Raw genomic sequence first — 27,553 nt, 5'->3', positions numbered from 1 at the left:
TACCATATAAATAAAATTTCCCAATATTTAGGGAAAAAATTGTTGTATGCATTTTATGCAAATTCAAATTTTTATTTTTGTGTTTTTAAGGTTGAGTACCAACGTAAAATTATTATTATTTTTTTTTTATTTCAATAAAAAATAACATATTGAAGTATTTCTTAAAAAATTCAAAATATTTTTAGTTAAATCATTTGTAAATCTGAATAATCACCAATTATGACAGTTCTTACAATTTTTCTGCAGTATATAAGTATAAGTCTTGTACAATAATTATATTTTTATGTAAAAAAAAATTCCATACATTTTTAATTTCTTCACTTAAGAGTTTTCCTCAGTTTTACACTTTTTTGTTGCTCCCTTGAAAAACGTAAAACAGGGGTTTTACTGTATTAATAAAGATACCAGTCTCGAAGATGTCGCGAAAGCGATGAAATCGGTCACTGGATATTCCAAATTTGTGGCCTAAAGTATCACTCGTCTTCTATTTCTATAATAAAAATGGATAGTTATATTTTTGATAGACAAACTAAAAATACTAAACTAATTGGTGTAATTAAGATACTTTTTTTACATAAAAACTTATTTTTAAAAAAGAAGAGTTATTGACCGTATAAACAGTACAAACTATGTATTTAATGTGTAAATCAAATCTTAATATTGTGGAGATATTACATCAACAGCACAATAATAATATGTTGATGAAATTGAGATTTTTGTTTTTGATATGACGCATATGATTATATTATTTATGTAATTTAAAATGGCCATTCTTATAACAGCTTATTAATTCTCCTTGAGAATTCTCAATTAATTTGAATATACATACTAATAGATTCATTATTATACCAGCTATATTTAAGATATTTAGCAAATATTGTGTTGCCCTCAACAATTTGACAAAAAAGAAATATATATATTTCCTTAGTTCATATTTATTTCTGTTTAACTCATTACCATAGCTAAGCTGTCCAAATTTTGAAAAATGTACTTAAAAATTTAACCAATTATCTACAGATTCTCAAACATGGATTGTATTTACGTATGAAATATTATATATATCTATTCTATTTTTCATTGTTGCTGTGCAGTCAAAGCTTTATTTCATCACACACGAAGGCATATTTCTGCGTAGCATCATGTTTTATCACGATGAACGACTGTTAGAGAATGAAGGTACGGGAGGTTTATTATCCACAATTTGAAATGCCATTTTCTTCGCACTTGTAACGTGTCTATTTAATTATACGTGACTGCATTCTATTAACATTGTGAATAAAGTTTGATGGATTTATAGTAAAATAATGTCATCTAGTCTAATATTTCTTTAAGCTATGACAAAAAGTTATGTATGCAGCAAACTGTTTTTAAAATATGTAAGTATATAACAGCCCCCGCCTGTGATTATTTATGTTGAAACAAGCATGGCTATTAGTTGACAATGAGATGCAAACTGAAATTTATTTATTTGTCATTACTCCACAAAAAAATTAATTAGTCACCATAGTGAAATGGCAATATATAACACTTGTCTCACTTCATGCATTAGGGTTCCGGGTTCGATTCCTAGTGATAATAAAATATAATATTTTTCAAGCCTAGGTATTCTGTGATGGAACTTGCCTGTGTAATTAAGCATTTTGGTTTTTGTGGCGCAAAAAACATATACATATACATGTAAAAATATTCCATAAATACTACACACGGAGTTATGTACTTAGTTTGCATTTTTTAGTACATTTCCTTTGTTGAATTTCTAAAACATAATCATTAGAATGTATTGATGCTATATGCAGCAGATTATGCTACATATATTATGTACTTATAGATCAATTTCACATCCGACATCACACATAGCAAACAAAAAAATATTTACATTATTTGGATAAGTTGTAATATATTAATTTGATGGTATCAATGTGTGTCCAACTGAAATTTTATTTATGACTAATTTTAACTTTTGGTTGTCATTTAAGTATTGAATCTTCATATGCATTTAGTTGATAAGGTAATTAAATATGTTTTATTATTGTAATAATAACAAAAGACATTTTAAAAAGATTCATTACAAAAGTCAACTGATACGTCAAAAGCCAAACCGTGGTCACATAAAATAATTTTATGTGATAACATTTATAGACTGGCTTGCTGTATAGTTAATAGACATACAATGTCTACTAATATACATTATCAGAATTATAAGAAGACTCAACCACGATTATAAATAATAAGAATTGTGAATGGATACAAAGAGTTATTTGATACAGAGATGACACAGAGCTAGCCATCTGCAAAACTTGCGAAACATCTACAAAACGGTTTAATTTATTTTATTATTTCATTTATTTATTTAGGAAAAAATGCTACATAATTTTCACTGGCAGAGCCATTCTTACAGAGCGAAAGAATTATTTTAGATTAATTTGTGCAATTAACTGATGGAACAGTCTAGTTCACCAGCTTTTGGGAGAATATCCAGTAACGATGCAACAGCCCTCGTAATGTATGTCATTGTTCCGAAGCTTCCACTCGGTGCACTGTCGTAGAAGTGCTGGCACACGTACGCCGCTCCACCACACAGGAGACCTCCAGTCGCCGACGCTTCTCTCTGATTGGTTGGTTTGGCACAACACAATGTGGCGTCTCCATTACATTTTATCTGAAAACAAATCAATGGTTTATAGCTACTAATACATACTACGAGTATCATGCCATTTCCCCGTAGGTGTAGACACCGTTGTGTACAATCCAGGATTCTTTTTATTTATTTGTAAAAAAAACAGTTTATACACACAATGCACATAGAAATTAAGAGTAACATAAACATAAATTGTAAAAACAGCCAATTTACATTTTCCTCCGTGATATAAGTTATTCAACAATGTTTGAGTATGTCCAAATGCTTGCAGACTGGCTGAATTTCCTCCCTAGGGAGTTATTCATATTTAAATTTATTTCGGCAGAGAGGGAAAACATTTTTGAGAAGGGAATATGGAAGTCTAAGCAAGTACAGGGCTTATGACCTCTCGTTGGCTGGTTTAAGTGGCCACTTTACACACTGTGTAATATTCACCATTCTGCCCATGTTTGAACATCCACATTTCCTCAACTCTTCCATCTGTTGACTTTTGTGAAATAAAAGAGCTGAAACCTTTATCACATGGGTGAGATTATTCCGGCTGAACCAAATCACCTACTAGGCAACGCCTGATACCAATTTTTCAATTTTTATACTTCTTCTTTTACAAGGTAGTTAATTCAACAATGTTTGAGTATGTCCAAATGCTTGCCGACTGGCTGGATTTCCTTCCTAGGGAGTTATTCATGTCTAAATTTATTTCAACAGAGAGGGAAAACATTTTTGAGAGGAGAATATGTAAGTCTAGGCATTTACAGGGCTTACGATCTGTCATTGGCTGGTTTAAGTGACCACTTTACACACTGTGTAACATTCACCATTCTGCCCATGTTTGAACACCCACATTTCCTAAACTCTTCCATCTGCTGACTTTTGTGAAGGTTTTCAGGCGTTGCCTAGTAGGTGAGTTGGTTCAGCCGGATGAATCTCACCCACGTTATAAAGGTTTCAGCTCTTTTATTTCACAAAAGTCAACAGATGGAAGAGTTGAGGAAATGTGGATGTTCAAACATGGGCAGAATGGTGAATGTTACAGTGTGTAAAGTGGCCACTTAAACCAGCCAATGACAGATCATAAGCCCTGTAAATGCCTAGACTTCCATATTCCCTTCTCAAAATTGTTTTCCATCTCTGTTGAAATAAATTTAAATATAAGTTATTAATTAATTACATTAAAACATTTTCTTTCATATATCAGATAATACATATTGTGATCTTTGACTACATAAACTTTTGACAATGCCAGAGTTAACATCTTGATTTTTTTCGATCATGCCAAGATTTTCTTAGCAATCTTAGTCCTGTGTTTACTCTTTGAGATTTGCATTCTCTTTTTATTTAATTCTTCATCATATTGTACATGAATTTTTCATACATACGGCCCGCGCACCACCGCGTGTGCCACGCGAATGAAGAATAAGAACAGGTAAACAACTAATAAAGGATAAATTATCGTCTTAACCTAAATTCAAAGCGGGTGCAGTGTAAATGACCTATTTGTTTAAGTGTCTTCCTTTAGTGTTAGTCTTAGTTTTCATTTGAACAAAAACGTCATATTGACTTGCACAAATCATGATACGCAGTTGACAAACATTTGGAAACAATAAAGTTTTAATATCATTAAATTGAGATGTTTAAAAGATAACAATAGAAATATTTAAAGTTATGAAAATAAGTAATAAGGCACCTATCATAAAGAAAATACCCACTTGGTCATCTAAGAATATCTGATTAGCCTTGTGGACAAGATGTTCTACAGCTATAATGCCCCCGAGGTTAGGAGCGATATTGTACTCTGCTACTAGGGTCAGGACCATCAGAGCTTCCACCACCAGCTGGCGGTACTCGGGCTGAGGGATCGAGTTCAGGACGGTCTCCACAGCTAGAGCGAACTTCAGCTCGCCCGAGGTCATCTCCTGTGTGAGGTTTTGGGGCAGGACTTTACCCTCGATAGCCAAACCTTGGCACTAAAGAAAAAATAGCATTAATTTGCATATTAATTTTATTTACATTTATATACAGTCTAATTATTATGTTTTTTGTTTTTGATCACTTCATAACAATTTGTTATGGAACACTTGTTAAGGAACTGTTCCATTTCATAATAAAATAACGGGCCTTATTTATAGATCTGGTATATAGTTACGCCTAGGCATACCTTTATACAAGGTTTTTAAGTAAGTCCCAACATATTGTAATTCAATTCATTGCATGTAATTCATAAAGAATCTACCTTTTCTAGAACACTCCAAACTCGAGGATAGAAATCTCTAGGTACTCTGTTTAGTGCTCCATCAAGCCTCCTTCGCCTTAGCCACTGTCCCTGTCTGTCTGGCTCCACAATTCCATTTGCTGGAAAAAAGTAAACTAGGTATATTAATGTGTTACAACAGAGGTGGATATCATTTTAGAGGGCTTATGACCTGTCATTGACCGGTAGTTTTTTTTTTTTTGAACGGTTATTCTTTCAAAACAGTCTTGCAAAAACTTTAACTGTAGAGAGAAACTGCTAAGGATAAATTTCATTCACAAATTAAACTGCTTTGTGAAACTGTTTCTAAAAATAACAACAGAGGAAAAATGTGAAAACGAAAAAGTGAGCGAAACCCCTGACCACTCCCTTCCCCTTTCCTTAGGATCGCACTTTTTTAGCACATAGCCCTCATTTTAATTTGTGCAACGGTACCTTTTACTACGCTTGCTACTCTTTTTAAATAACCGAAACGCCCATCTCTACCTTTACACACTGTGTAACATTTACACTAGGCATTGATAATTTAAAAATAAACTAGATAAAATTAAACATACATGCATAAAAAGCTTGTTTTGTAGATTTCTATACTTTTATGGATATTAAAAATATATTTATATATTTGCATTCCTGATGGGTATTTACATTTTAGGTTTATTTTCAACAGCGCTAGAAAATAGGAATAAAATTAGAGCAGAGAAGTTAATTTAAAACATATAATTAAACTTATATATTATATAACACATATTTCGTTTGTGCACCTTATCCCTTCCATTGAATATCATTAAGGTGAAAGAAAGATAGTTTCTGGATTTAATGTAGAATATAGAAGAGAGGAATTTTCATTTATTTTCTTGGCTGAATATTCAAGAATTTTATTTTTTCACTACCAAAACGGTGTTCATAAACAAAATGGCGCTTAACCTCTTTTCCATACATTTAATTGTTAAAAGTTGTATGAAATAATACGATTCAATTAGAAAACATAAGTTTTTTTAGTTACCTTCTTCTATATTTCCAACCATTGCTCCATCATCTCCCAACATCAGTCCAATTTGGGATTTCTTACTAACTCTGCCAGATTTTTGACTTATGACAGACATGTTTCCGCGACCAACTGAAAAACAACACAATTTTTGGTGAGACTATTTGGCAATAGTTTGTATCCCAAGGTATAAACTATATGAAATATTTACATAGATGTCGTGCAAAACAGTTCAAAAAGAAATAAGTTGAAGTGTTTGTAGAAAAAATAGAGGTATAATCTATAAAATAATAAACGTACCGTAAATTGAGATGGGATTATTTTTAATATCCTAATGTTTTTTGTGAGGAGTGAAGAAAATGTAAATATCTTTGTGTATCTTTTTAACTTTGCAATGCTAGACATGTGCGATGTTTTTTTTAGTTTGAAATGTGTTCAGCAGAGTAAAATATCTTCAATGTACTTTTAAGAATTTTATAAATTATAACTTTTTTTAAATGTCTGAATATTGTCATAAAAGTAAGATTCAAATACTCAATTATTAAATATTATTTTTTGTTTGTTCTATATAATATTATATGAACACTGTTGATAGCAAACAGTTCATGTGTCAATTTATTGTAATAAAAATGTTCCATCAAATTGAGAATTGAGCAAAATGTAGAAAGTTTATTTCAGAAATTTATAATAATATGGATGATGTTAAGAATAATGGATGTTGAAGAAGGGTAAAAAATAAATGTCTAATACAAAAGATAAACAAGAGATTGGCTAATTTCTTATTTTTTTAAATTTGATTAAATAGACTACATCACCTATGAAAGCAATTGTTTAGAAGAAACTACAACAGAAAAAAATGAATAATTTTAAATAGTTATAAAATAATATACTGTTATAATATTAGATCTGAAAAAAAATATGTATTAACATATTATTTATAGTTTTACATATATCTAGTTTTATTGCAAACATACATTAACCACCAAATGAAAATAATTACATGTGTTGTAAACAAATATGTATGTTGAAAAGTTATGCTAAAAAGTAGGGTAGGAGTGGATTCTGTGATAGTACTTCTATGCAGATAGATTATAAAATTAAAGTAGATTATTACTTCTAGTTTGAATTCAAGAAAAATAATCTTTTTAATTAGATTATTTATTGATATGATATACCAACAAGAGGTTTTTGCATTGATCAACCAAGGAAAAAATTCATAAAATATATTTTTTTAAAGTATAAATAAAAATGTTTTTTTTTCTATCACCTATAAATTTTAAATATTTCCACAAAAAACATGCCCCTTCAGATCATACAAACTATTTCTACTAAAGAGTTGTGCCAAATAGAAAGAGAAATATGTACAAATGGGTAGGCGTTTAGATTCGTGCAAATGAAAAATTATTTACAGAACACACGGTTATATTCTTTGAACTTGCCTTGTCCTTTCTTGGTCTTATCATTTACTATTTGTGTGAATGATTTGGCTGCAATAGATTAAAAAGCATTTAAAAGATAGCTCAGGGCAGGGGGGAGTAAATAAAAACAAATCTAAAATAATATTGTGTGCTGGAAGTTTAAAAGCTACACATAAAATATTATTGTAATTTAATTTGATAATCATTTTTTATTTACCTGCCTCACTCTTGATAAACCTGTATTGAGGCAGGAATAAACAAATGAATACTAGATTACATTTCTAAAAAAATATATACATTAATGGCGAATCTTTTATTAACTGAAATATATTATTAAATCTGAATAAATCGAATTCCCCTTCTTATCTATTTGTCTATGTCACTAGGAAAGATTATCAAAAGAGACAAGTTTACAGGTGAAATAATTTTAACAATATTTTTCAGAGGAATATTTAATAAATGCAGTATGTAGAAACGAAAGAAGATACTGCAAGCTCACATCGAATCATTTAATTACTGTAAAAATCAATTATTAGAATATGTAACATTTGTGCTTCCAGCAAGCAATATATAGAGAAAATGAACATTATTTGGACATACAAATTATTTTATAAATAATTTATTAGCTGAATATAAATAGCGGTGAAGACATTGTATGCATTATAATATATATAATTAAAGATTTCTAGTGCGTAAAGATGAAGATTGCTACATTTAATGTTAAAATAATCTTGCCACAATTAATATTAAATAGTTTGAGAGAAACTAAATTAAAACTAAAAAATAATGTTGGAATAAAAAAAAAGTTAAAATTTGACAACAACAGGTTACAAGTCAGATATATTAAAATATATCTTTTTATGATAGATCTATGTACCTCTGCAGTACAAGAGTGTAATAAAACTGAGCTGTAACCATTTTTCTCACCTTAAGACACATACAATAATCAATAAACGAAGCTTATCTTCAGCAAACTTAAAATATGAACACTCACCACTGTTGATAGCGAACTCTTTTCCACTAAGAATGTGGTGCAAAAGATTTTTCATTTCGAATGGAGAAAGATTTAGAAGATGTTCAGAAGCTTCTTCCCCATCACACGATAAGGTTCTTGACAGTTCCGTAGCCATAACCTTCAATAAGAATATGAATCAGCATATTGGAACACATGTCATAAATATGATGAAAAAAATATGTTTTATAATTTTTTTGAAATATATAAATAAAAAAATAATATTTTGAGAAATAAAAATTACAAAAGTAGTATACATTTATTGTAAACTCGTCATCTTACGACAGTTATGTTATTGCGTGGCAATGGCTCTTCAACATGTCGAGAGATTTTGAGCAGTCCAATATAATAAATATTTTTGGAAAAATAAATTTCCATTTGCAGCATACATAAAAAGATACTTTACTAGTTACGAGATATCCTAAGCAGTTGATGGGAGAAATTATTGAAAATATACCGAATTTTACACAAGATAAATGAGAAACAAACCTGTATAATCAATCCAACTCGAAGCCTCAACATTTCCAAAAAGAGTTGTGGTTCAGTTCTTATGAACATGGCAAGATAAACAAGTAATTCTTGGGTCAACATGGCCGTACTCTCATCGTCACCATAAGCCTAGAATAAAACAAATTGTAAATGTTTTAATTTATAAAATGTTAGTATCTTACGGCGAACTTACACTACATCTTATTGTTACTACACTACCCAATTTCTTTTGTAATTTATACAGAAAATAAGACAATAGTTTTTTAGTAAAAATTGCAAATGCTGTCGCTGATTTACCTGCTAGCAACCTTTAATAGTTTGTTTATTAATAATGATCACGATTTATTCATAAAAAATATAATGACTTTATCTACTACATGTTTTAGGTAATAGATTTCACTGGATTATATCCAGTCTGCCTAACTGGTACTATTATGTTTGTTTTTCATGCTGCATTTTGTTATAAATAATATATAAATGTTAATGTTGTACATTCCGTTGCAAAGTGAATTATGTAGCTCTGGGGAATTCGTATTAATCTCATTAAACTCAATCGTATTATACTTATGGTTAACATTCAAAAATATTCTTGACTTTATGGTAGGTAGTACATTTTATGCATCTGTCGGTTTCGAGGTTACTACCTTTATCATCAGGACTACTGTAAGTTATTACAGTATCGATGAGTTAGTAGCCTCAAAACTAGTCGACGTATACTCTTTTTCACTTTTCTGTGTAACATGCTCTCTCATTATATTTGTGAAAAACTTTAGTTGGATGTATGTACTATCTTTTCTATTCTCTATTCTTATATAACAACTGTTGTTTTTCCTAAATAAATAAAAAATAAAACAACTTGAAACAAAAGTGGTTCACACAAATTTATAAACAAAAAAATGCAATTTTTCACATTTGATCAATGAAAATCTCACCAAATGGATAAGTTGCCTCAGTTCATTTTCTGGTAAGGGAGCAGTGATGGTGTACTCATTGGAGGGAGGCATTCCAACGGTGATCTGTTTCTGCCGGACCAGGAGGTCAGTTACGGCCTTGGCCAGATCCTCTACCCTCTTCCCTAACATGCCGGCAGTGTGTCGCACTAACCCCCATAGCTTCTGTTGGCACGCCTTCTCGTATAAACCCTTCAGCAGATCCTTTACAGTAACAACTCTTCCCATCTCTAACATACCTAAAATAATATACAAGGTGGATGTTTATATAGGTACATTCGAATCCTTAATTCAATTTTTCACAGACAAATTATTAGATGGACTGACATATATTAGCTGTCGTGTTTGTCCGGAATGTTTACACAGGTAAAATGTGTTTCGATTAATTGATAAACGCATTTACAAATGGTGCGTTTATTACATAATTATTTTCTATCCTTTTTTTCTCTGTAACTTATTGTAATTCAAATTATTATTACATTATGCTGTGTTTACTTCTTATACATTTAAAATATTTATCACAAAAGACCTCTGAATATTTATGTATATAAACAAAAAAGAATGCAAAGAGCGGCCAAATCAAATTGACACTCATTAATAAAAATATAAATCAATTGACAAAAGCTAAAAATATTTTGCTAACAAAAATAAAATTAATAATACAAAAAAGAAATTGGCAAAATTATATATTTAAAAAATAAATTGATCATAAAAGTCATAAAAACATGTTGTTAATCGTCAGTTACAAAAAAAACTTTGAAATGTTAGGCTTCTCAGCATGTTATTTTTTATTTGATGAAGTTTGACTGAAACATATGTATTTATAAAGCAAGCCAAAAAATAACTCATTTTAAATTACAACGAGCATAAACATTTATAAAATAATTTTAATTGATTTTATGGTGTAAGTATTTATAAATGTAAAAGAAACACAGAAATGAAAAATTTAAGCAAAAGATTTGGCTACTAAAAAAACACAGAATTATTGAACTATTAACTATAAGGCAATATTTTTTTCAATGAAATTTTTATTAAAGTTAACCTCCCAAGAAAGAAAATTGATTTATGTATTTAACCCAATAAAAAAATTATGCAACACTTTTTAGTACGAAAATCACCAAAAGTTCCTAGTCCTTTGAACGTTAATAACACAAATGAATTAATAGAAAACATATTTCTAAGTCAAGAGGTCATTTTCTGGAAGGAAGCAAGCACCATTTTGGGACTGGGTGCTAAAAAGCTTTGTCGAGATATATTATATTATGCCACTAATAATGAAAAAACATATTTGAAATAAAAACAACAAAAGTAATTAACTTCCTCAAATTAGATATGATTATTTTTCTTTTAATCCTTATTCACATTTTATTATGCATGGGCACCATATTGATACACAAATTACAGCGAATCTCGATCATTTGTGACATGATTGACACAAAGATTGGTAATAATAAAAACTATTGTGAAATAATAAAAATAGTCAATCTGTTGGTATCAAATCTGAGACTTGAAATTCATGCCAAATTGTTTATGAAAATGTTTCTAATTGCCAATATGTTAAAATATTTCCCAAAATTAAGGCACACAGTCGGTGCTGTCATTTTTAAAAAAATTGAATTTTGCTGCGACAAAACAGTTTTTCATTTTGTTTCTTATGTATTGAAATGAAATGTATTGATTACTGTTTTGAAATGAAATGTATCGATTTCTGTTTTCAAATCAATTCATGCATACGCTAACAGGTTGAAGATTTTTCGTTGTGATCTAGTTGAAAAAAAAATCATGGCTGATATTTGGTACTTTGGAAGCACCGAAAGACAACCGAGAATGTTGGCATTTCAACTTAGAACATAAAATTTAAACAAAAGCTTATTTCATAAGCAGCAGGATGCTTGTTATTTTTGTATCTCAATGAAAAAAAAAACTTTGTATTAAAACAGGCATTGTTTGAAAACACGTTAAATAAAAGTTACAATATTTGAGTTTGTCCAAATGTTTCTAGACAAAAAACTGGATTTTATCCCCCCGGGAGTCATTAAGGTTAACAAATTACAACAGGGATGGAGAACACCTTAAATAAGGGAATATGGAAGTAATAAAACCAACTGGTCCAAGAAGAAGTTTAAAAATTGGAAAATTGTTTTCAGGCGTTGCCTAGCATGTGAAACAATTCAGTCAGATGAATCTCTTCGCAACAATAAAGGTTTCAGCTCTTTAACTTCACTAAAATCAACAGATGGAGGAATTTAAGAAATATGGATGTTCAAACATAGGCATTAAAATGGTGAATGTTACACAGTGTGTAAACCAGCCAATGACAGGTCATAAGCCCTGTAAATGCCTAGACTTACATATTCCATTATTTAAGGTGTTCTCCATCCCTGTTGTAATTTGTTTAATAATAAGTTGTTCAAAAATTAAATTCGTATTTTTCAAGTTATTTGAAATGTATTTTTTTATTTGTTCAATTCAGTCTGCATTATGTGATGGGTTATAAACAGCCTGTAAAGTAATGCAGACTACAATTGTCAAATAAATAAACAGAATCAATTTGAATACTGTCCATTATTATCAATGGTTTTTTGCAATCTTTCTGGTAGAGCCATGATTTCATCTTCATAGAACTTCTGTGGTTTGCGGGCAAAAAACTGGGACAAGTGATTTTCACACTCAATTCTTGAATTCAATTTCTTTCCCTGTAGACAGTTTTGAAGAGACCGGAACAAATGATAATCTGAAGGCGCAAGGTCAGGGCTATACGGTGGGTGGGTCAAAACTTCCCAGCCAAGCTTCTCCAGTTTTTGTCAGGTGACCAAAGATGTGTGTGGTCTCACGTTGTCCTGCTGGAAGAAAGCGCCACGGGATTTCGTCAATTCTGGTCGCTTTTTCGTAATTGCTTCGCTTAGTATCGTTAGTTGTCAACAGTAGTGATCCAAATCAATAGTTTTGCCAGGCTGGAGCAGCTCATAGTGGATGGTACCCTTGTGGTCCTATCACACGTATAGCATCACCTTATTCGTCAATCTTGGCTTTAAGAATGTTCCTGGGCTTCTGATCGCTTCTTCCACGACCATTTCTGCTGCAAATTGTCGTACGTGATCCATTTTTCATCTCCAGTGACCACTCGTCTCAAAAGTTGCTTGTTTTTGAACTTTTTTAGCAGCTCATTGCATGCGGAAATTCGGTCCATTATTTTTTTTGCACTCAGTTTATACCGCACCCGCTTATCGAGCTTCTTGACCAATCCAGCGGAATGCAAATGGTATGAAACAGTAACATGACCAATGCTTAACTCATGAGCAATCTCACGAGTGGTTGCATGTGGATTTTCAATGTCGACTTTTTCCATGATGGGCCACCCAGAGCGAGGTGCATTTTTGACGTTAAATTTCCCGACCGAAACCGCTTGAACCATTGCTGTGCTACAAGTATTGTTAGAGCATCGTCACCATAAACTACACAATTTTTTTCACGGGCCTGCGATGCATTTTTGCCTTTCAAACAGTAAAACTTCAAAATATACACATTCATTTTCAAAATGGAATAACTTTTACACAATTTATCAAAATGAAGTTTTATTTTCTTAAAAAATATTCTTTGAAATGTCACCCAGAGTAAATGAAGTTCAACCCCATCTTGCGACAAAATACGAAACTATTTTTTAAACAACCTAATATAATGGTGACCTTCAGCTGGAGTGAATTTTTGTGAAAATTATTGAAAAAAACTGTTTTTGATCAGAGAAGTTATTTTAAATGGGAAAATTGCTGTATTATACAATTATATTATGAAAGATGAGGCTACCAAAATTGCAGAATGATCATCGATAAAAAATAACTAAATGTGTCACGGTGAAAATAATTGTAATGAAATTATTAAGACGAAAAAAGACTACCTTTTTGTTATAGAAACTCATCTAAATAAATTAGCGTTTCTACATTATTGATTTGGTCAACACCAAATTTGTTTTTTTTTTTTTAAATAACAATTAGTGGTTAAACACAATGGATTGAATTGTATTCATTATAACCATTGATTTGAATGGAAGTGAATGTGGTAGGTAAGCTTTTATGATGTTTTATGACAAAATGTTTTATTTTATGAATCATTAAACCTGGAACCTCTTGCTTCCCAAACCAGTGCAATGACCAATGGACCAGAAGCAAGTTAAAAAATATTAAACACGAAACATATTCATTATGAAAATATCATTAAAAAAATAGTGTATATGAACATGAACGTACCAAATTAACCAGTGATTTTATGTTTTTTTTAAAAATACTTTATTTGATAGTTCATAATGATTATAAAAACCACATTTATTGAATTGGTGAATTACTTATAGAACTCTAGTAATAAAATAAATCATGATTAAATTCTATTAATAAAAACTGAAACATCAATAAATTTACAAATTGAATTAATGATCTAATTAATGCACTGGCATATTAATAAGTATACAATATTTTATGATAGATTAACACTGAATATGCATTAAATATAAAAACGAGGTGCCAAACTGTAATAGTAACATTAAAAAATCATTTTAAAAAGTACAATAAATTAAGGCCTGTAACTGAAATTTTAAGAAATGCAAAAAAATATTCAAATAAAATTAGAGTTTTAGAATTATGTTATCTAAGGATTTTATTTAATAATAATTTTAAGAAAAACATGAATTATTAAATAACATTGATGAGTAATAAAGTTTGAGACACATACTTAAAAAGTTTGACAAGAATAAGAACAAAATTGTTTGTGAATATAATTCATAGATCTTTTTTTGCACAACAGGGCCATAAGCCTGAATCTAACAGCTGTGAACAGCCCAGCACAAACTTATATAGAGATTTATTATGTGGAAACCTGTTACAAATTTTGTTTGCATGTCGTATTTTTGAAAAAAAAAAACAATATTGTAGAGAACTGTTGGATTCCCTAATAAAAATAATATGTTAAGAATAGTGTGTCTATGGCAGAAAAATAAGTAATTGACTCGTTGATATTTTTTTTCTGGAAGGTGTTAAGCTATGATTTCCTAAGACAGCGGTGCTGTCATCTAGTGGCCGTCGTGTAGCGGTAGATGACGTCATTAAAATGTTGACTGCACAAATCAGCAGGATTCCCAGAGAGCGTTAATTACATTAACTGAATATCAAACAGCTGTGCCATCATTTGCTGGACAACCATCACAGCGGTACGAACAGTTAAGGATTGATTTTCTAATGTACCAGTAAAAAAACAAATTGTGTAAATGTGATTTGGACTATCAAAAACGTCAATTTTTTTATTGATTTTGTAGAAAATATTGAAATTTGCAATAAACCTTGAAACACACACTGTGGGGCATGAGTTTTAAACATCTCACTCTCCTCTTTACAGTTAGATAGTTTTAGACTTCCAATGACTCCTTATTTTTTAAATATACCTGCTCATATTGCTAAATTTGTCTAGATTGTTTATATTCCAATCCGCTAAGAATAACCCGCTAAGCCTCTATTTTGAGGCTTGTCAGCAGGTGGGATAGAGGGGATATGGAAGGAGGTAACGAAAAATACGCCACAACACCCAGACCATTTGAGAAAAAATCTTTCTTGGATTTTTTTCTTGCAACTGGCGGGAATCGAACCCGCGACGCCAGTTTCACAGTTGGCCATCTAACCAACTACGCCACGGCGCCTGTTAATAAAATTAGTTGAAAAATTAGGTGATCACAACACCACTGTCATCTCTCGACACAGTTAAGATGACCGTCTTGTTACGCCCACCGCATTACAGCATATCATGGCCGCTAGATAAAAGCACCGCTTTCTTAGGAAACCATAGCTTTACACACAAATACGAATCGCGGGTTACTAGTATGGCAAAATCAAATCATGGATTTCAAAACATTCTGTTTTGCATCAAAATGTATTAGCTTCCAATGACCCGAGTTACATTACAGAGTGGCATCCTCTAATTTATCTTACAGTGGGTCTCCTAGACCAAGGGACGGCACAGGATATAGGAAGTTGACTTACATTGGGGGCCGTCTTCCACACAGTCAACATGCATCCGGTTAGTGTTAATTACGGACTGTGTACCGGTGTTGAAGTCCAGCCCGTGGGTGTCCACCAGATACTGCAGAATGTCTCCCTGTTCCTCTAAGCTGTCTCCTTCACGGAGCATCGCCAGCAGCTCGGCCACCTCTTGCTCGGCGTACTGGGAACTGCCGCTCCCACCGGCGCTGTCAGAGTTGCAGCGGTGGCGAGTGTTCGTCAGGCGCGCAGGGACATTCACCATCACTAAATTTTCTCATTTGTTTAACAATATTCAATAAATATTAATATTTTTATGTACATCTATTTATTTAGTAACAGTACAATCTAAAGTATACAAAAAGTATTCAAATCCAATGTGAGTGGCGAGTTTTTAGATTGGTAAGCGGCAAAAATTCTGATGTCCATAGCAGCATTATGGCACATCCTAAAGAAGGTCTATTTTATATTTGATAAATAATCCACAACAAATGGCGCTAGCGGCTAGTAGTTACAGTTTAAATATTTTCTGATTTAACATAAACATTTTATTCACAAAAAATGCATTAACAAAATAAAACAGTACATCTACATATAATAAAAACGAATTAATTTTAAAGTATTCCTCACCGAGTACGATAGCTCACTAAACAAAACATAAATAATTGCTTTTTCAAAATCATTCCCTTCATCGATTTTTAAATCACTTTAATATTTATGTAACAATGTAAGCATAGAATTAAGAATAGTCCAGGAGCGTAGAATCATATTTGAATACATCGGACTGTGTCCAATAATTCCCCCACTATGCCCTACTTTCGCCGCGCGCATTTGTGAGGTCGTAGCATAATGTTGCTTGATGGGAAAAAAAAGTCATAACACAAATGTAAGGTAAAAAAAAGCAATCTGTTCATTTCTCTAAAATTTTATTGTGCACGCGGAAATATAAAGGGTCATTTAATAAGAATAATTGAATTAATGAACTTAAAACATAAAACAAATTTTATTTTAAACATAAAACATAAAACGGATATTTTTATATCTTGTTAAATATTTGATGTTTTGAATATAATGGCGGTCAAATGTCTAGAACAGAGTTGTTTAATCCTAGATCCAATTTTCATTAGTTCTCTCTTTAGATGAGCAAAGTAGGGTAAAAAAATTTACTACCCTAGCAACACTAACGAAATTTCCGTTTTGTTTCTTTGACAATCTGACAAGATGAAAAAATAATTCAATTTTTAAGTAATACATTTGTTATATACACATTCATTTTCTAATTACACATGAAATGTGATTGCATCCTGTTTCTTTAAGATCCTAGCAGTATTTCTACACTTTAAAGGGACACAACGCGGCATAGTTGAATTCAAATCAGGAGTTGCGTACTGAGCGACGTCTACAAAGAAACTAATGGGTCAAAACGTAAACCTACTCATTTATGAGTAGTTGAGTCGCCTTCTGTTTGATGTGCGTATGCGGTTTCTGGACTATTCCTAATTTTATGAATGTAAGTATACTTTTTATAATCCTTACATATGTAATTTCTCTGTACGTGTAATGTCACTGAACTCCTCCTAAACCGCTTAACCGATTTATGTGCCGTTTTCAGAGGAATATAGATCTTTGCGCTGTGTGTGTTCGTAGATATTAAAATCTTCAATCTGATATGTAAAAAAGAAGTAAGGAGCATAAATGTTTTATTCATCTATCTACCAGGGTTGCCTTCGAGTAGAATGCATTTACAAAAAAATGGAAAGATGTTGTTTTTTTGTGTATAAAAAAGTTTGTTTTTGAATGTTTAAAAACAATATTTGTTTTCTGGGGATCTCAATCAGATTCTTTCCTTAAATTCCTTATAATTTCTACCCATTTATTTCTTTTTATTGGATTTTAGATAATACTAAAATAATATTCAATTCAATACATTTTTTAAAATCGTATTCCCACATACGCCTTTGTTGGTACCCCTTACCCCTTTGAGAAGACTGGAGTTTGATGTTTGCAAAAAGAATGACATATTTGAAAAAATATTTATTTTAGGTTTTGGAATTCAACCATAATCAAGCACCTACTTATTAAATAAAAGTCTTATTCTAAGCTAACAGCAAGCAGACCAACGTTTGGGCAGGACAACGTCCGTCAGGTCCGCTAGTTCTTTATATATTTACTGGTATCAATATTCGCTAGTAATGTTTTTATCTTAACTCAAACATTACTTTTAAAGTTAAAACACTGATTAACCTATAGTTTAACTGTCCTCGTCTGTTTACATAAAAACATTTTATCATTTAAGTTTATTTTATTTTCCTATTTTATTTTTTATAATATTTGTTTTTCAAAATCCACCAAAGGATTTATACTGATACGCTAATATTAAGGATTAAAATGTCTATTTGTAATATTATTTATTTTACATTCACTTTCAAACCACCTAACGGTACATACCAAGTATTCTGATAATCTAATTTACTTGTTAAGACATAATATATCCGTTATCTCTTTCTCACATGTAACAAAATTAGATTTTTATAGCAGTACATCAATTTTATAACAAAGCTTGGAGATTTGCAGCATGATCCTTAATGATTTTTTCAGTTTTGTCAAATTGATTTCAAGATCACACGGATTACCTAAATAAATTAGATTTCTATTATTTACTTTAATTTTCAGAAAACAAATCCACCCTATTTTAATGAAAAACTTGTCAGATTTTTTAGTTAAACTTTTCGTATTAATATGTATGTAAGTTATTCTAAACATAGCTTTAGATGTAAAAGCATTTGCCCCTCACTTAGTACCCAATATAAAGACTGAGGCTTGGAGAGACATATTTAATTCAATAGATCTGCACAGAGTAACATCGGGAGGTTGCAAAATACTGACCTCCACTGTGATAACATAAACCTTATTTCAAACATCAATTACCTTTGACAGCTGTGTCATCTTTAACTGGAGATTCTGACTTTGCCTTCTCTACATGAATAGTCGGTGCTTCCTGCCGTGGTGATGTTTGCTGACCCAAATTTGTTGTAGATGTTCCCCTAAAAATAATTATGAATTATGTACACATTTCGATTACAAATATTTAAACTTATTAGTACTTACATTTGTTGAAATAATTTTGAGGTTTTCTCGTAAATAAGTATAACAACATGTTTACAAATTGATATTCATTAAATATATTCACAATAAAAAAATCAACCCAATTTTAAACCTTTTTCCTTGACAGAACTGTTGCTACAATGAGGAAGTTCAGTGATATGAGAAATTGGATACAAAAATATTTTGCTACATGTGGTAAAAACTAGAGCATTTGATTGTACAGTGAAGTTCCTCAAAAATGTATAAAATAATAAATTAAAATGGTTTTTTATAAAAATGAACTACATAATAGGTTCTTGTGAATCAACCAATCAATTTTAGTATTATGTGTTGTGATAGATTTCCGGTTTTCGGGGAGCCATTTTTTTCAACATTTAGTGTATTTTGACAGCTACAGGGTTCTACTTTTGTTGGTAGGTAAGAAAAATTTGCCCTAAGGCAATTTGTCCGCCCTTATATGTATGTATATATATTGTATATGTAAGTGGCGTAAATCTGAATTATTTGTTTTTTACTATGTGACTTTATATTATTGTAACCTAAAAAAAAAAGTGTGTCAAAAAATATTTCTTTAAATAAAAATAAATTTTCAACCACATTATTCTAATTATAATATTTCCGTCCTTTCACTAACTCTTAAAGCTTGCACTGTCCAGATTACAAACAAGCTAAAGTCAACCAAATTTTAGCCACCGTGACACATGAAAAACCTTCCAGATATTTTTTAATGCATCAGAAAGAAGAATTTATTAAATATACACCAATAAATTATATTGTATGCATAAAATATCCAAAACACAAAAATCAGATCTTTCCTAGCTCTCCAAACTTTCAAATTTCGATTTCTTAAAATGTTTTTTGTGTGACTTTTGCCTGAAGGGCGATAATATAATTCAGATTTCAGTCAGATTATGGTACTTTTATATATGTGGTAAAAATAATTTTTGAAAACACGATTTTCGGTATCATAAATATACACCGGAACCATGTTTTACACGTTATCAAAATAACAGAGTCCAAAAATGAATTGATTATTTTTTTAAACTGCGTAATAATTGATTATACAACATATTCGTTTTTGGAATGCCCTACATCGCTCTTTTCCTTTGAGTATAATATATGATAGTGAATAATCTTTATAGTACTGTAGAGTATTTTGATTTCATGTCATATTTAAGGAAAAAATAAACGTACAATAAATGATTAACAATAAAAAAAAATTGAAACCGCGAATTGATTTTTATACAAGGAAACATATTTAGCATCCTTCTTTTTATTAGTTTCCTTTTTTTTTACATGGTACTGTGCAGAACGTATCCCCATGTAAAGAGGTTCCAGTGTATTTTTATGATACTCATTTTATATGTATTTTCAGAAATTACCCCAATAAATCATAAGAGTAGACTTTAAAATAAAAATAGATATACCTATCGATTGGCTTCTTTCTCCAATCTTCAGGGGAAGGGGAGGGACTACGCCCCTGGCGCCCCACGGTGTCCACATCCAAAAATGAAGATTTTCGCTCTCGTGATGCTCCTACACACTCTCCTTCCATGCCCAATGTATCAGCTAAAAAGCAATTTAATTAATATTATTGAGGACTTGAAAATGAATGATTCATTTTTCCAAAAATAGTAAAGAGCATATCATAACAAGTATTGTCCATTGCTAGCGACTACATTCTCCCATCTTTCTGGCAGCATACGAATACCATCTCGAAAGAGCAACTCATCTTTTGAAGTTTTTCACAAATCGAGCCATTTTTTGGCATCTTCATAAGATTGGAAGTGCTGCTCATCCTGGCCACGAGTCATCGATTGTAACAACTGGTAATCATAAGGAGCAGTCTCTGGTGAATACGGCGGGTAGGGTAGGACTTCCCATTTGATCGTTTCCAAGTATGTTTTAACTGGTCTTGCAACATGAGGCCGAGCGTTGTCATGCTGCAAAATCACTTGGTAAGTCTCTCTCGTATTGCGGCTATTTTTACATCAATGTTTAGCTCAAACGCAAGTAGTCGATAGCGATCTCCCGTGATGGTTTTGTTGGGTTAAAGGAGCTCATAATATACTACACGCAGCTGATCTCACTAAATACAGAGCATGATTTTGGGACCATCGATATTCGGCTTTGCCGTTGATGCCGATGCATGGCCGGGTTATCGTAGTGTATCCACTTTTCATCACCAGTCATGATATGATACAAAAAACCTTTCGTTTTCTGCCATTGGAGCAACTGTTCACACATGAAAAAACGCCCTTTGTTGTCCCTCTGTTTCAATTTGTATGGAACCTAATTTCCGTGCTTTTCAATCATTTCTAATGCTTTTAAACATTGTGTGATCAACTCCTAATGATTCTGCAAGTTCGTTTTGTGTCTGACATGGATCTTTATCGAGTAATGCTTCCAATTCTTTGTCTTCAAACTTTTCAGTGTGCCAAAGTGTTTTTTACCTTAGCATCAAAACCATTATTTTCCAAGTGTCGAAACTAATCTCGGCATGTTGTTTCCTACAGAGCACTGTCACAGTAAGCCTCCACAAGAATTTTATGAACTTCAGCTTTTGTTTTTTTTTTTTTAAGTAATGCAGTAAAATCCCTCGCAATTACTCTTTTTTGGCAAGAAATTAGACATGTTTAACGCTATCAAAAAATATGTTGTCTGCACTTCAGCAGAATAAGATATATTGTCATTTCAAGCCTAATGATTGAGTTTCATGATGAAGTTGGCTGTAGTATTGTCTGAGGTAAAAAGGCTAAGATAACACCATCTGTCTGTAAACAGCGAGAACTTATTCAAGTCCCTTATAGAATATTTGAAATAACGGAGTATTATAACAACTCAAGAGAGAAAAATTATTTTGACAACTGGAACTGATTACATTGGAGCAAAAAAAATAATATTTGAATCACTGACTTAGCGATTATTCATATGAAATAATACAACTGAGTATTTATATACTTAGAAATACTATTTAAAAATCAACTGTCCGGTATAATACGAGTAGTATCAAGATCCATAATTTGTAATCACATAAAAGTTTATATTTCCACCAATTCAGAGTTGTAACATGAGACCTTATGATGCATGACATATATTTAAGACAGTATGGTGCTTATTTGCATAAATTAAGTGAGAAAAATAGTAGGAATAAATAATGTGTTGTCAAAATTTCTTATTACACAATTTTTCAAACATAAAAGCTTTACACAATATAAACATATTTGTTGATTTTATAAGCTGTAAATTCAGAAAGAAACCTTAGAGAAACTGTTTTTTATGTACATAACTTACAATCAACATTAATAGATCTCGTTTTCTTGATTGCGCCCTTAACTGACATCTTTCTTCGCAGCGCTCTGACATTCCTTCTGCCTCGAGGTTGAGTAAGGAGACTCCATTTATGACTGAAAGCTTTCAACAGATGCTCTTCCAAATATTGCTGGACCTGAGCATTCAACTCTGAAATATGTAAAAGTATTATGATGCAACAATCACATCAAGTTACTTAAAGTTTTATTGTTCAAAAGTGTCCGCAAAATACTCACTATCGGGGTAGCCATCTTCTTGACTTCCGAGAAAACTTAAATTTGTGATGGCAGATGTACTGAGGAAATCGCCTAAGTTACCCAAAGTAACACGAGTTCCATTAATGTACCCAGATTTCAATTTTTTCATTGTAGTTATCATTGCCATAGGAATTCTTCCTTGATCTAAAATCACAGTTACAGATAAAAACTTTTTTTTTCTTCCTTATTTATTAACGTTTCCAATCAATATATTTAATAAATAAACCAATTATTGATACTGTTTTTTAAAAAAAACATTTTTACAGTAATAAAAAAAACACATTTTACAGGGAGATTTTTTGTTTTAGGAACTACTTTTTAATATTATAAAGTAATATACTTAAGCAAGTTATTTTTATTTTTAATACATCTTAGAAGACACCGACATGAAGTAAAATGTAATTTTTTTTTTATCAAGATACAATTTTGAATGAAAAACTTGAATCTATAGAATATAATGAAAAATTAAACTTCAATAATAACTACAATGATTGGTGACAATGAAATGTATTGGCGGTGCCTACTGTGCAAAATAAATAAAAAACTACTTGCATAAAAAAATGGACATGTATTTTATCGCAATAGAAAAATGGGTGAAGAGAAATACATACATACATGTTCCAAAAAAGTGTAACCAAAATGAAGGTTAAGGCTTGAAATTTATTCAAATAAAACCAAAAATATTTGTAATTTATATTTGGTATTATTGGATTAAAAAAATTCAAAAGAGGCAGTAATTTGAAAATTTGAAAAATAACATTCAATTTAAGTAAGCAAGTTTTAAAAAGTTACCAGTAAAAAAGTTTTTGAGAATATTTAGAATAATTAAAACAATTCAAACAGTCATTAACATGGTAAAACAGTTATATTTGACACTCCACAAAAGCCTATTACAGTTAATTAAATTAAATTAAATGAATAGCGATAATGTACATAAATTAAATCGACTACATTGGAATATTCCATTTACACTGGGGATAAACTGACATTTGATTAGTATTTAACTACATGATACATACATATTTACAAAATGTCTATTTGTTGAGTGCTAACAGAGATACTTGTAGTTTTAACTATCGGTGTTATTATGAATCAAAAGAAATAACATTTATTTCCTATTATTTGAATGGGTAGAATAATAATTTAAGTATGATATTAAATGTTAAATCTTTACCTAGGAGATAGTGCGTAGCCAGCAGAGTAATTGTAGGGCGGCCCAACATTTGTTTCCAACTCATTCCCAGGAATGCAAGATTAGCTGTAAAATTGCTCGCGAGAAGTGCAGGATCACGCGAAGTGTAGTACTCTTCGTAATCGAAATTCTGTGCAAGTCATTTTGGGGATCAACAACACACATCGCATAACTACATACGTGTTACAAATCAACTAGATTATATGATATCTAACTAATGATAACTCAATGGGAATTTCAAGAAATAATTTTGTGTAACAGAATGTCGTGTGGTGTTAAAAAAAACATGTATTAGTGTAAAATGTTTATTAGTGTAAATTAAGTAAACATTCGCGTGTTGGACTAACATGCTAATGCTTGAGCAGAGATAAAACACTATTCACACACTTTTCCCATAAAGCATTAAACACCTCTTCCACAATGCTACAACTACTAAAACAAAACTGGATGTCCACGGATATAAACAGATAATTACAACAACCAGATTACTCAGAAAGAGCAGGGAAGTACATCGGATAATTTCAAACACCATTAAAGCCCCAACAGCCACACTTGAAGAAAAGTAAAAGTACCTAGTTGTAATTGTTTCAGGGTCAAAACCACTAGAGGTCTGCCCAATACATTTTGCCATGATGATTTAAGAAAATTTATTTCTGCCTTTAAAATATCTATCATCAATTCGTAGTCAGATGCGATGTAGAAACGGGTCATGTCCGAAAACTATTAATGGAAAAATAAAACGTTATCTCTACCGAAATAAAGCATGGTATAATAGAGAAGCATAACATTTCTTGAGACACATCGTTCAGCATATTGTAATTTTGCTGGTGATTTGTCACATTTTTACCTTAAATAAAATCTAAATTATTTTATTTATTTAACACTTTATATACATATACATATAAAGGCGGGTATATTGTCGTAAGGCAATTTCTTCCTATCTACCCACACCATTCAGTTTGAGAAAATTACAAGTACATGGACATATTCTAAGGAATTATACTGAATCTTATAATTTTATACAAATTAAAAATTATGAAATATTTCTATAAACAAGATTCAAACGAAAGATAATGGAATAAAACATACCTGTGGAGTAAAGGCGAATATTCGGTCATTAAGAGAGTACAATTTGCTCGTACTTAATATGCCCACATCTCGAGACTTTCTTCCGGATAGTCCCAATTTTTTATTTCGCCCTGTAGATGACAAATATAAAATAACATTGAAAATGTATAGGTATATTATTTATATAAAAGTTATAAAAGAAATCAAAGTATTCAATAGCTAATACCTAAGTATGTATAAAGGTGACTTAAAACTCTAGCAGGTTGAACTTCAATAGGGGCCACTTCGGCTACAGTTTGTACTACTAAATCATGTTCCAGTAATTTGTCTCTAATGGTGTCATCTTCTGCTAGGATGACAACTTGAACCACAACATCAGGCTTCTTCTCTGAACATAAGCGCCTGTTTAAGGGATCCAACTCTCCAGCAGCCAAGAAACCCTAGAAAAAATTTGCAATTCAAAAGGAGACAAGAAAAAACATTAATTATTAATAATCATGATATATTTTAGTTTTGTTTCCATGTGGCAATTGATACAGCACATGCTTTGGGTATTTTTCTTTTATTTTATTTAATTGTGTCTTTTTGTAGAAAAATAATCTAGTAGCCCACACCCTATTCCTTCTTATGAGTGATTATAAAAAAAACAAATTTGGAAATTTAACAATCTGCCAATATTTGATATTGAATTAATTTTACATAAATTTAATATTGCACAAGATTTTTGAGGAATATTATGAAAATGGTACTAGGTATACATAATACATAGTATTAATTATTAAATATTAATACCAAACAAAGAATATATATATTAAAATACATGAACTAAAAATAAAATAATAATAATTTTATTGGTTGGTTGGAAGAAATTGCAATTTGGCAATAAGCCTGCCAATGTACAATTAACATTATGTATAAAAGGTTTAAAAAAATATAATAATAATAAGTGGAGCAAAATGATGTTTTTACCTCTTGTAGTAACTTTCCGAGAATAAAAAGAGATTGACCCCAAAGAAATGGACATCTACCAAGAGGTATTCTTTCTTGACTTCCTGGATCTTTATATTCACCTTCGATTTTACTTAAAGGCACTGCATACAGCTCGGGTACGAGTCGCATACCATCTTCCGACTTGATCATTACTTCATCTAATTTTTCAGAGTATTCACGGATAGATTCTTTATCTCCTTGAAAACAGAAATCTAATATCAAGTAACAAAAGAACAAAGGCCAATCACATTCGATGTTTTCAAACATTCTCAATTCCCACGGCTCATAATATAATCTATTTGGGTCCTCTCGCGGCGTCTTGTGACCATCCCTTAAGAACCTTTTACAGCCGTATTTTCCACGTAACTTTGTAATTATAGCATCTCTGGTTTTAGCAATCAGCTGAGGGTCGTCTACAGCGAATGCGGGAAAGCTTATTATCGCTAATAAACCAGAATCTAATTCTTTACTATTAGATTCTCTAGGTAACATAGATTGTAGGACAGCTTGGCATTTCTGGGCTTCGTCGGCCAATACATGGATAACGCTAGAAGGGCCTCCTCTAGCGCCGAACAGGTCAAGTTCGTTCATGGCTTCCAAAGCAGCTTTAGCCATTCCTATTGAGCTGGCGTTCAGTTCAGGTAGTCCGTGGTTAGTTTTGTCACCCCGTTCCCATACTCCATAATCGGGAACACAGTAGGCAGATTCAATATAAAAAACTAGATTCTGAACAAATGATACTTCATCCAGAGAAAATATGATTTGAAGTCCCGACGCTGTCATCTGCGCCAGGACAAGTAAATATAGGGATACGGCATCTATCTGCAAGTGTCCCCACTCTCTATCACCGACGACCGTCCTGCCATTGACTGAAGAATATTTAGCGTGCAATGCATCCAATGGATTTTGAGTTGTCTTGAAACTTTCCACTTTATTTTTTTGTTGCATCATTGCCATTAATAATCCTAAAAACAAATATACTGTTAGTAGAAGTATGTACCTACAAGTGAAACACAGATTGATCAGTAGTATGTGTAAATAAATAGACATTGTTCTAACCTCGCATTAATTTAACACAACTCTGTTCGAGTTCGTATGTTTTCGCACGATCTTCATCTTGATCAGCTATTTTTTTGTAGGCCATTGATAGACCCCAAACAGCCAATATACAATAAACATTATCTCGTATCCACGCGTGTTCATTTTCGGGACTTGCAGGAAACAGTCCAGTTACTGGTTGCTGATGGTTCATAATCAATTTATGAACCACCCTCTGGTAATAATCCAGCCTTACCCCAGAATTGCTGCGACTTCTCATTTTTGGTTTTATAGTGTCACAGTTTCACAAATCAAATTACTATTTCTCGAGAATTAATGAAAATACTTTAACATAATTAATAACGAAAACACCATTTTTATACACGCAGCAACGTTCTGTCGCCTGTCTATAAATACATTTCTTGGTTTCTTTTTTCAGCTCAGCTGCTTCCAGTCCTTGTATCTTTATCTTGTTCTCTTTCAAAACAAATTGACAGAAGACAGAAGTTTAGTACTAACGCAGGATGCAAATAAAAAACGTAAAATCAAAATGTCATTTGAATGTCATGGGTATTGTCAAGTAGGTACTTTCCTAAAGCCATATACGTGGAAACACTGAATATAGAAAGATAATAAAAATAATAAAAACGAGCATAGTTATTTATTGCAAGGACAGCGATAATTTTATTATGTATGAAGTACGGCATTTAATTGGGACAGCAAGTAAATCTATTGATAAATGGTATAATAAGGAAAACAAATTAATACTTAAACACCCACGTGTGGTCACGGTGACCCCATTAAAAACAAAACCCAAATTCCTTGGAAGCG

General features: G+C 31.5%; 1 protein-coding gene across 8 annotated transcripts; it reads right to left on the bottom strand.

Moving 5' to 3' along the window:
- Nucleotides 1-302: 302 nt before the first annotated feature.
- Nucleotides 303-27,279, bottom strand: LOC148281277 (putative phosphorylase b kinase regulatory subunit alpha). Of its 8 annotated transcripts, none has more exons than XM_088226955.1 (18): nt 26,744-27,279; nt 25,664-26,649; nt 24,921-25,134; nt 24,716-24,825; nt 24,199-24,346; nt 22,414-22,578; nt 22,160-22,327; nt 20,293-20,434; nt 18,689-18,804; nt 15,764-16,027; nt 9,726-9,982; nt 8,794-8,922; nt 8,287-8,425; nt 7,314-7,361; nt 5,893-6,006; nt 4,872-4,990; nt 4,348-4,605; nt 303-2,659 (listed from the first exon to the last, which is right to left on the bottom strand). In XM_088226955.1, the coding sequence occupies exons 1-18, from the start codon at nt 27,000-27,002 to the stop codon at nt 2,432-2,434; spliced, it is 3,864 nt and encodes a 1,287-aa protein (XP_088083081.1). In that variant the 5' UTR covers nt 27,003-27,279; the 3' UTR covers nt 303-2,431. The 8 variants fall into 8 exon arrangements, with proteins under 8 accessions (XP_088083081.1, XP_088083080.1, XP_088083086.1 ...); XM_088226954.1 differs by lacking the exon at nt 24,199-24,346 and adding an exon at nt 23,609-23,756 and having other exon boundaries at nt 26,744-27,269; XM_088226960.1 differs by having other exon boundaries at nt 15,827-16,027; nt 26,744-27,263.
- Between the last annotated feature and the right edge of the window lie 274 nt (nt 27,280-27,553).

The sequence above is a fragment of the Micrasema longulum genome, unplaced genomic scaffold (genome assembly GCF_059751315.1).
Source record: "Micrasema longulum isolate JH-2025_06_02 unplaced genomic scaffold, ASM5975131v1 h1tg000480l, whole genome shotgun sequence".
In the NCBI taxonomy this organism is placed as follows: Eukaryota; Metazoa; Arthropoda; class Insecta; order Trichoptera; family Brachycentridae; genus Micrasema; species Micrasema longulum.
This window is presented reverse-complemented; position numbering and strand designations above follow the sequence as displayed.

Bases quoted from the DNA above. Each gene is read 5' to 3' on its own strand.
- LOC148281277 (XM_088226955.1), bottom strand. From the start codon at position 27,002: ATGAGAAGTCGCAGCAATTCTGGGGTAAGGCTGGATTATTACCAGAGG. The intron at 24,347-24,715 runs GTATGTTTTATT...TTCCATTAATAG, and splicing joins TATTCGCCTTTACTCCACAG to TTTTCGGACATGACCCGTTT. The intron at 8,923-9,725 runs GTGAGATTTTCA...GTTTTATTCTAG, and splicing joins TGAGGCAACTTATCCATTTG to GCTTATGGTGACGATGAGAG.